Source organism: Mastomys coucha, unplaced genomic scaffold (assembly GCF_008632895.1).
Source record: "Mastomys coucha isolate ucsf_1 unplaced genomic scaffold, UCSF_Mcou_1 pScaffold22, whole genome shotgun sequence".
Lineage (NCBI taxonomy): Eukaryota > Metazoa > Chordata > Mammalia > Rodentia > Muridae > Mastomys > Mastomys coucha.
The window spans coordinates 9674574-9685524 of record NW_022196905.1 but is presented as its reverse complement, the minus strand read 5'-3'; the positions used below and the strand labels follow the sequence as shown (position 1 = coordinate 9685524).

The following is a 10951-nucleotide window of genomic DNA, read 5'->3' as shown; positions in this document are numbered from 1 at the left end:
AACTGGCTTAATCCTAAGAATTACCTAGGCTACTTGGTAAAATACAGACTATCTGCACAACTCCTCTACATCTACTGAATCAAACATACATACGTAGATCGCTTTTGCCTCTGAGTATCCCAGTCTGTGAGTATTTTCCTCAGCAAAACCCCCCCCCCCTTTTTTTTCCATAAGTGGAATTACCATATAAACAGACCCACAAGTCTAAGCAGCCTAAATTCTACATCTGAGCACCTCTGTAATCTTTTACCAAGAGACCTATACGTTCCTAATCATTCTGATTCCTTGTTAATGATTACAGAAGAAAGTTAACTATTTAAAATGAAATCTACAGTAAGCAAAAATATAGGCAACAATGAAATATTATAAGCAGGTCACTCATAAAGAAAGGCTCTGGAGCATGAAGACAAACTCAGAATGAATATAAATAGCTACAGAGACAGAAGAGGAAGTCACGGGACAGCCTGTAAGAATTCCATGAACACGCAGAAGCTGCGCCTGCAGTGACTGACAACAAGCACTCAGCAGCCACCTTCCAGAACACACCAATGACCCTGAAGATCTCAACAAGCACCCACAGCAAGCAGCTCAAGAAAGCTGTCCTCTTCCTTCCACGTCCATCTGTATGTGCTGACCTTTGTATAGAACCAGAAGCTAATAGAAGCAGTTCTGACATTTAAACATCAAAAGCAGAAGTCTGAAATACAAGTTAGAAAACAACCCCATAAAGTACGTTGCGACTCACCTTAACTGATTTCTTGGCATATTTCTCCAAGGCTGCACCCTGGGATTTGAAGATTTTCACATTGGCTTTCAGGAGGTCCTTCCTCTCCATGCCTTCCCTTCTTGGCATGGAGCCCACCAGGACAGCCACATCCAGGTCTTTGAAGGCAACCTCTTCTTTGTCTGTTGCGATGATATCTATGGGCATGGCAAACAACACACAGAGCTACTTAAATGCCCGTGTCCAAGTCTCCCCTTTTAGACTGAATCTACTTATTTTTTTTAAACCGTGCTAAATGTTTATTTTCATAGTTCACATTGATGCACTTTTCAGAGGCCTAAAAAAAAAGATAATATACTCACTTAATGACTCCTAAGAACCCAGCAGAAAGTCAATAATAATTTTGTATTTTTATATCAATAATTACCTCAATTAAAATAGCTTTACAGCTTTTATCATTTACATAATTAGATATGATGCAGCATTTGGTATATATATATATATATATATATATATATATATATATATATATATATATATTTATGGTTACATATATATAACCACCAATAACACAAAAGAGAAAATGACTCACCTAATCTTTAGATTGTAATTATTCCAAGGTTTAAGATACCAATTGAAAAAATAATGTTTACTAGGGCATACTCTAATAGGCATAATGCTAAGGATTATATTTTACCAAATGTAATCTTCACATTTCACAGATGAAGAAACTAAGGCATAAGGGAATTAGTGCTAGTATGATAAGATAGGGAGGTTGGTCCAGAGTTCAACTAGAATCCAGTGTCAATCTGATAAACATATACCTTGTTTTTTGATCAAGGAACATGCAATGTTGTTTTCCTTTGAGCGTATTAAAAAGGCCATAGCTGAGAGTCAGCATTTCTATCTGTAAGGTTTTAGGTTAGTAAATCTATCTCACTAAGGTTGCTGAGACCCCAAATGGAGGAACATAAGAAAAAAATTATCTGTGTTCCTTTTCTGTCAAGCTTTCCCTTTGCTGCCACATTTACAGCAGTCCGAGGGAGCACTGGGCCTTTAGTGACAAAAGACTCAGTAGAAAAAGGGATGTACATAGAAAACGCAGCAGAGGGACTGCCTGGGAAAGGGTTGTAAGGAAAAGGAGCCACAGAAAGGCTGGCACAAACACTCAACAAATGACCTGGAGAGTCGCTCTTCTAGGAAATGCCTGACTAGGCACAGAGTTCATGCTTTCCCTCAAACTGGGCAGTTTAAGGACAGTTTACCCATCTCAAACCAGTGCTTGGCAAATGAAAGGGGAAATATACAAGGAACCAACTAATGCCTAGAACAGCACCCAGCCTGGAGAACATCCCTTGGAATGGAAAATTTTCTGTTATGTAGGCATGAGGGAAAAAAAGGCCTTGACTTGCCACTGACTGCTTCTTGCTTTTGTACTTATTTTTTATTGTATTTGTATTAACAACAGTAGTGTAGTTCAAACAACAACAACATCAACAACAAAACATTTTTGTGAAACAATTTCTAACTGACAATCTTTAATAAAAATCTCTAAAGAAAATCCTTTAGTAAGATACGAAGTGCTATATCATCTATTTTCTTTGACTTCCCAACTCACCATGCAGAAGGGGAAGGGCACAGTCTTGCAGTTCCATCAGGACACCATCCAGAACACCCATCATGGGGGTGATGTCCAACAGCACAAGAATGATGGGCTGCCAAAGAGCAAGGACAGCAGGCAGTGTGGTTATGGTGGAGGTCGGTGTGGTTACCCTCACACACAAAGTCCCGGCCCATTTTTTGTTTGTCTATATTTAGTTCCCACTAATTAGTCATGGTTATGGAAGAGAGATGCCATAGCCTGCTTAGTAGCTGCAGGTATGATTTCTCTTTATAAATAGCTAACTATAGACAACTACAATATCTGACATGAAGGGAAAATTTGAGAGAAAAAACTAACAAAGACTTTTAGAAAAGGATTTTAGTGTACATATCAGACTTGTTAGAATTATGGGTGCTTGTCTCCTATGCTGTTGATTTCACATCTGTTTATTTGGACTCAAAACACCAAGATTAGAAACAAAGGACAGATTCTATAGCTCTCTTGCAGGCTCCTCCTGAAGAGTTACTCTCACTAGTGAGTGACACACTGATTGTTGTCTGCTGGCCAGTCACACTAAGCTACAGAAATGTACCAGGTAGAAGAGCTCCGATTCCACGTGGTTTTCAGTGCCCACAGAGTAGCCTATAAACATCTTCCTAGTCTCTACTTACAGCAAAGGACTCATTGCATTTATGGGGGCTGCCTATTCCTTTACCACTTGCAACTAAATACAGAAACTTATTAAGAACATTCTGCTACTATAGAGCCAAGGTTTACAGACATGCCCCTACCTGGTCTTTCCCAAAGACAGATCCATTTCCAATACTGTACAACAGTGAATATGCAATTTGACCAGCTGCTCCAGTCACAAGGACTCTGATTGGTTCAGACTGTAATGAAAAAGACCCAATTTATTAGTGTGTTATCTTAATAAGATAATACGTGCTTTAAAAGTGAACATGACACACCGTAAAGTCCCTTCTTGTCTTGCTTAGAAAACAAAACAGCCTAGTAAAGACAGCATGTACAAATGAACTAAGCAACTTGTGAAATGTGTCCTTTGGTGGCATGCTTATGAAGCGTTAACTCTTACTAAATGGGAGCAGAACTAAAAAATGCAGAATTGGATTTATGTATGTAACCATGTTCATCTTTGGGGGACATTTTGCAAAATGCAGGCTACAATGTCATATCCATTTTATGTGGTGATATAAACCCTGGCAGGTTGGAAGGGCCTCATAGATCCCTATTCTGCAAATCCCTGACTCCCCACCTCACTAGAATCCTGCACACCAGGAAGAGGAATGGCAGTGTCTAACACTTTCCCTTTACTGTGAGTCAAAAAGGTTGAATAAAACAATCCTGCTTTGACTTAACTGCCCAAGAGCAAAACAAAACAACCCTGCACTTAAACTCAGAGGCTCACTGACATTAAAGGTGTGTACTATCCCCAGTGTTAAGCATTTATTTTTAAAAAAGATTTAATTCTTCCTTTTATGTATGTGAGTACACTGTCACTGTCTTCAGACATACCAGAAGAAGGCATCAGATTCCATTATAGATGGTCATGAACCACCATGTAGTTCCTAGGAATTGAACTGAGTCACCCCAAGCCTTTATTTTTAAGACTGAATTTATTTAAGGTGTATGGTGTGGGACATGTGACACAGCTTGCTGCAACTTGTGGGAGTTGGTTTTTCCTTCCATTATGTGCATCTTGGGGACTGAATTCAGGTTGTCAGCCTTGGCAGCAAGCTCCTTTTACCCACTGAGCCATCTCACTGGTCTAAGCCTTTAGGTTTTTTTAAAGGAGAAAAAAAGTGAGAAAATTACTAATATCTGGAATATAATAAATTTTATATTGAATATTATACTAAATCACAATGGTAATACCTGACAATCTAATTCCAAGGGAAAATAAATTTTTTAAAAAGAGAAACCATGGGGGGGGGGGAATGCAATAGTTACATAACAAAGAAGCAGCTGTACAGGCTAAGAGACTAAATTAAATAAGACACATAGACTAAAATAACAACTGTATTCAAAATGAGCACTGAGTAATGGAAAAGAAATTTTAATTAAGCCCAGAGAATTAAAAAAAAAAAAAAGAACCAAGATAAATTGTTCTCTTCCTTGACAGTGCTGAGCCCTGGTAGGACTCTGGGCTACCCCAGTTCCTCTTTGCAAGAAGAAATGGCCCACTAAATGGACTGGCATAGAAACACTTGATTTCTTTTTATTTAGAACTGCTTCTCCTAGTGACTCATTCGTCTGAGATGGAAAGATGGATAGCCTGAAACTGACAAAAGTCAGGAGCAAGGTGCCCAGAGGTCGAGACAGAAAGTTCACTAAATAAGTATTGTTATAAAATCTGATCATAGGAGATTTTACTTGGATTTTTTTCCTAAAAAACTTACCCAGGATAGGAGTAGAAATATATAACCAAAAGATAAAACCTCAGAAATCTACAGAGAAAAATTCTCCTTGATACCTGGATTTCTCTCCTATTTTTTCCTTATCTCTAGATACATTAAATTTAATACCTAAATAGGCCAACTTTAAACTATGTATGAATAGAACACACTATTCTATATGGTTATTTTCTGCTATATATAGCTTTACGAGACTTATGTTCTGAGATATTACCAGGAACCATTACTATTATAGACCAATCTTTAATCCTGTATATGTATTTCATCTTGTCATCTTCCTTTTGAAGTTAAGAAATGAGAAAGGAGAGGCTGTTCCCCTCTTCTCTGGGCTTTGCCTATTTCATTACCTTCCTACAATCTGAATTCTAGTCACTGTTACATCCCACCAGATAGATAAAAACAGTGCACAGCTGGAACTCAAATACTTGCTTAAGAAATAGCTCGACTGTGTAAATACTGCTTCCGCAAAGACTGAAATGCACACAACTGGAAGCAAATTGAATGCATTTTTTTAAAAAAAGTGAAGGTGTTTTAGCCAGGCAGTTATATATCTACACATCTGTCACTCAGGCTAGAGTGTGATGTTCTCCTCGGAGCAGTTTCTCTTTGACTAAAATTTGTGCTCTTCATACAGGTTTCAATGTAAATTTACTGAATGAATGACATAAGGGCGAAGCTAAAGGGTAGTGCAAAGAAAAGACAAAACAAAAACAAAAGCACACAGCCATCAGGCATGGTGACGTATGGTGGCCATCCTAGGGCTGGTAGGCGAACAGGAAGGTCTGGATTTCTATGAGTGAGGCCAGTGTGGGCTTCTGTGAGGCTCGAAAACAACAAAAGATCACCACTGCCCCAAACCTCCAAGCTCAACAGCGCGCAGCGCGAAGGAAGCTGGGAAAGTAAAAACCGAGGGGAAAGTGCCAATCTCACCTTAAAGCCCAACCTTCCAGAAAGTCTAGCTGATGGTCAGGACAGTATCACGTAGCCATTTATCAAAAACGTGTTCCCAGTACCACAGTCTGTAGTGAAGAGGTTGTGGCCAAGAATCAACAGTTAATTCTATCCTAGCAGTTTCCTTCTGTGCCTGGCGAGTTCCATCTTAAGGGGTTACCTTAGTATTTGAAGGTCTGATGCTGAAGTAGGTAAAGGAGATACCAGTTTGGTGCTTCCTGCTTCCCTGAGATTCTGCAGTTAGAGAAGCAGGAGGGGTGGAGAGCTTCACCGACTTGTCACAATGTAACATTGCCAGTGCAGGTTACTATTCTCTGCTCAGATATCTGGGCAGGTTGCCAACACCCAAAAAGGAACGGCTTCTCTTTTGCAAGGCATTAATGACCTTCCTGCAGATACAGGCTGTTTTAAGAACCCGCTGTTTGGTTGTAAAGCTTTAATTTAGGTTTTCCCTCTGTTATTCCCCAGAACAGTGTTCTCTTTTTACTTTCTATTTGCAGATACTTCTGCAATATAAAAGACACACAGTATCATTCAGATTCCTCTAGGTGTTCTTAGCTGACGCCCCTATGGACAGTGGCAGAGTTCCTTTTAAAAAGGTTTTGAATTGGCTTTAAAAAAAAAAAAAAAAGCTATCTTTTTTTTTTCTTTTTCTTTTTTTCCATTATGAGACAGGGCCCCCCTATGCAGCCCTGGCTAGCCTGGAACTTGGTATGTAGTCCAGGCTGGTTTTTAAATCACAGAGCCTCCCAAGATCTGGGATTTAAGACATGCACCACCACAGTGACTAGAACTGACAGTTCTTTTCTATAGCAGCAATTTGCTCACATCCTCTTCCCAGGAGGCAAGATGGTTCTGAATCATCTGAGACTGCAACATCACAGAACTCTTCTACTTGGAACAACTCATGTCTTCTGGCCCAAATGTGACCTTCTAGGGGTGAGGCCAGTTTCGTCTAATACATAGCAAACTCAACACTCTAACCAGGGCCCTGGATCTCCCCAACCTGGGGAAATTAATGACTGTGCCAGGCTATTTTAAGATTAGATGAAAGAAAAAATCCCTAAATACCCTTTTAACTTCAGAATTTCAACACTCTGAATAACAAAGAACAAAGCTATCAGATGTTACATGCTCACTTTGTGGACTTATCTCCTAATGGGAATTATGAAGTGACTTGCCAAACACATAATACAATCCTGGTAAATGGGAATAAGAGACCCTAGGTGCAAACCTTGTGACCTTGAGCAACTCGTATTCTGGGTCTCAGCAAACTAAATTTTAGTATTTGAAATGAGGTTTTGGATAAGATGATTTTAAAAGGGTTTTCATATAGGTCTAATAGCTTAAAGTCTGAAGTTCTTAGATAACTAGTGCCATTTTATGACGAAAATTATTAAGGCAGAGACTGCTTAAGCCATAATTTAAATAACTACTTATGTGCCAAAGTAACTAGGCAATGATGACTGGAAATTAATAGTTATTCCCTTAGGGTCTCTTATAGAGGTTGAGGGAGTTTTTGTCCTTTTTAAAAAACATGTCTTCTTGGGTACTGTGAAATTTCCAATTCATCCAAAATTTTTCAGTTCACCTCACATTCCCTATCTTGAGATTAAAGGAGAATAAGTATTTTTAAAATGTAAATTCTAAAGTACGTAGCAATTTCCAGTCTGGTGGCAAATGTCACCTTCAAACAGCACGAAGATTAGTCCTACGTCAGAGCTCTTTCACCCCCACCCCCACCCCCGCTGGAGACAAGATAGATCTAGAGCTTCAACAAGATGGTTGCGTTACATCTGCAAGTAGGTCTTCGGAATTCATGACAGAGTAGTAAAGAATATCCGCACTGCTAGTCCTGGCATTACAAACGGAGATCAAGAATTAATTTAATTTTAAATTAAATATGGTGGAAACATGTCTCCTGAAAACTAGGATCATAACCTGGGGCACTACTTCACCATCAGAGGTTTTCCAAGAGCTTAAGAGGCAAAATAGAGTTAGGATCCAATTCTTCCCCTCCCATCAAATCTCATCCCCCCCCCCCCCCCCCATATCAGTTCCTTTAATGTCCTTCGGAGAAAACTTTGTCCCTCATGCGCAAGGATTGAGACTCGCCTCTCCAAAGACAGTGAGCTCTCTAGAGTCCTTTTAAGAACCCCCAATGGAAGCGAACCCTTTTCCGACTTCTGGGTTACTGCGACAGTCGTGAGGATGAGTCGGATTTTGCAAATCAATCGCGCGAAGGACAGCGCCAGCATTACTGCTTTTCTAAAGCGCATCATGCGCAGGAGGAGGCCGAGAGGCCGGAGCTGCTGCAGGTTCCAGGAGCCCACACTCACCATTATTGCAAACTGCAAGGCCGATCTCTGTACCTGCAAAGGCCGTCTCCAGCAGTCAGGTCACCTCTACAGCGGAAAAGACTCTGGGAGAGAACGCGGGGCTGGCCAGCAAAGGTTCGGCTGGAGCCCCGGCCCTTTCTGGGAAGTGTAGTTTTTCCGGCGATCTCTGGCGCCCACCTTCGTGCATTCCTGATAGTGCTAAACTACAGTTCCCCAAAGCCCCTTCTTCCTACGCGCCTCGCGGACTGAGCCTCTGTGATTGGAGCACGGCTGTGAGCAGAGGGTTGGTGCTTTGTATAAGGCGCCTGCCTGATGGCGTTCGGCAATTGGCGGGAGAGGAGGCGTTAACTCGAGGGAGGAGAAACGACCCCTGAGCGACAGCACCCGGCGCTCCACACAGAATCTATCCTCCCCCAAGACTAAACAAGGGTGGCTAGGAGACCTTCCGTTCCACAAAGCCCGCTCGACCCGGAAACAAAACCTTTTAAAAACTCTCTCAGAGGCGGGAGGAATTGACGCGTGCGGAAGAACCCGCAGCTTCGCCGTTGCTAGGCGACGAGGCAGCCTCACCTGAGGGCTCTCCCAACCAAGACCCAGTGGAGCTGCGTCCTCACCTCCGAAGCGGGTGAGCTCGGCCCCGAGGGTTTTTTTTTTTTTTTAAATCTCCGGGCCAGAACCGGGTGCGGCACAGTTGGAGGTATCCTGAATCCGTAGCCGGCGGGTGTGGGCGACCTTGCGAGTCCCTGTTAGTGTCAGGAGCGTGTGGACGCCACAGTTTGAGTCGGTGCAACTTTTCTAAAGTAAAGAAGATTTGTTTGTGGAGTGAGCCCCTTCCTTGTATTAGCTTGTGGTGCACGGATCTAACTTTGCCTACTGTGAACACTGACACTTTTTGTTCATTCTCTTTTTGGAAATTGATGATCTTTAAAATGTCTTGATAAAATTTTGCCAAACCCTTTATTTCCAGGGGAGGTTGGGAGACACTGGTTGTTTCAGGCGAAATGTTAGCGGCTAAAACAACTCAAGAGGCTTTCATTTAAAATGAAAGTTGTTAAGGGAATTTCTGTATTCTCCGTTTGTTGTGCGGATATTCGAAAAGTTGTGATGCTTTGGAGCAGACCAATGAATGCGCTCTTGGTCTAACTTCAGAATTTCCTGCCACTAGCAAATGGATGGTGGATGGCTTCAGTTTTGTTTTTGGAAGATTTTAGTATTTGGAGAGAGAAATACGATGCCTTAGGGTCTATCTTAGTTAGGGCTTCTATTTCTGCGATGAAACACCATGACCAAAAGCAGGTTAGGGGAAAGGGTTTATTTGGCCTAAACTTTCACATTTTGGCCCATCATTCGAGAAACTCAGTACAGGAAGGAACATGAAGGGCATGAGCCGTTGCAGAGACCATGGAGGAGTGCTGCTTATTGGCTTGTTACACATGGCTTGTTACGTCTGCTTCTTCACAGAACCCAGGACCACCAGCCCAGAGATGGCACCACCCATAATGGGCTGCCCTCCTCCCCCCAATCAATCTGTAATTAAGAAAATGTCCTATAGGCTTGTCTGCAGCCTGATCTTTTGGTGGAAACTTTTTTTCAATTGAGGATTCCTCCAAACTTATGACTGATTGTAGCTTGTGTCAGGTTGACATAAAACTAGCCACTGCTGGGTCCAATAGCATTTAAGTTTCAATAGACTGGCCCGTACTTGAATGGCTCCTAGCATTACTTTATTCATTTGATGTCTTAATTTTGTTCTTGAGCACTGATCTTTTTATATTGGAATGCTTCCTGTGTCTCTGTCCACACTTAGTTCATTTGTGGGTTCCGTTTCTAAATGTTACCTCTGTATCAGAGACTCAAATTCCAGGGCATGTCTCTGTACTTTGTTTCTTCTTGGTTTTCTAACAGGCATTAGTTTGTTACTTTATAGTACTTCCTACTGAAGAACCATATGTGGAAACATCACACTCTAGAGATAGCATGACTTGCTCCCAGTTTCACTTGGTGGTTGAGGGAGAGATCGCAGGATTTGCAAGTGAAGAGAGAAGGGCTGGAGCTGATTTGAGGGTGACTGTTCTATTAAATCTGCTATGGGACCTTAGGATAATGGTTTTAGTTACTGCCTTTCAGGGACCACTGTAGCATGAAACAAAACTCTGTAATTCCTAATGATAACATGGTGATCTGGTGAGTAATTGTTGAAAGATGTGCTCTGTCTTGGAAGCCTGTCATAAGGGGCGAGGAGCTATGGTGAGGACACAGAACCATATGTATAGTGCTGTGGTGGGCTGGTTAGTTTTCATCAGTTTGACACAAACTAGAGTCATTTGGAAGGAGAGAATCTCCCGAGTGCTGGGATTAAAGGCGTGTGCCACCACTATTGCTGACTGTCTTAGGGTTATTATTGCAGTAACGTGGGGAGGAAAGGGTCTTTTTGGCTTATGTGTCCACATTACGTTATTGAAGGTAGCTGAACAAACCAGTAAGCAGCATTTTTCTATGGTCTTTGCTTCAGTTCCTGCTTTGGGTTCCATCAATGATAAAGTGTGATGTGGAAGTGTAAGCTGAAGAAACCCTTTCTTCCCCTAAGTTGCTTTTGGTCAGTGTTTTATCACAACATTTGGTGGAAGGTCATCACCCAGAGCAGAAGCTTATCCTCAGAGTTAGCTTATCTTCAGGGAAGCATTTCTTTTACTGTTGGGTTTCCTATGACATGCATGACTTCTGGAATGCTGACTGACCAGGAATGGGCCTCGCAAAGCCAAGAAGCCCAGTTTTTGCCTCAACCATTGTCTTCTATCTTGAAATGTCACGGACCGGGATTTCTCACGGGGTCTCTGTTCTGCGGGACAAGGGATTCTGGCCAGGTGGGCACGGGATTCGGCTTTGACAAACAGACTACACA

The 10951-nt window shown here is 41.7% G+C and overlaps 2 protein-coding genes across 5 annotated transcripts in view; one reads left to right on the top strand and one right to left on the bottom strand.

Annotated features, from left to right (window-relative positions):
- Mdh1 (malate dehydrogenase 1) overlaps positions 1–8248 on the bottom strand; it is a 14899-nt gene extending 6651 nt beyond the window's left edge. Inside the window, exons 1-4 of the mRNA XM_031342549.1 lie at positions 8050–8248; positions 3119–3217; positions 2343–2439; positions 746–921 (exon numbers count right to left, since the gene is read on the bottom strand). Of these exons, the coding sequence (XP_031198409.1) occupies positions 746–921; positions 2343–2439; positions 3119–3217; positions 8050–8052 (375 nt within the window). The 5' untranslated portion in view covers positions 8053–8248. The remainder of the gene's footprint in view (positions 1–745; positions 922–2342; positions 2440–3118; positions 3218–8049) is intronic.
- A 72-nt stretch (positions 8249–8320) lies between these two features.
- The window catches only part of Wdpcp (WD repeat containing planar cell polarity effector), a 314567-nt gene continuing 311936 nt past the window's right edge, over positions 8321–10951 (top strand). For 2 of the 4 annotated variants that reach the window (XM_031342541.1, XM_031342542.1), the window contains exon 1: positions 8321–8674. The gene's annotated coding sequence lies outside the window, so the exon portion shown is untranslated. The remainder of the gene's footprint in view (positions 8675–10951) is intronic. The other 2 variants (XM_031342540.1, XM_031342548.1) reach the window with 1 other exon arrangement.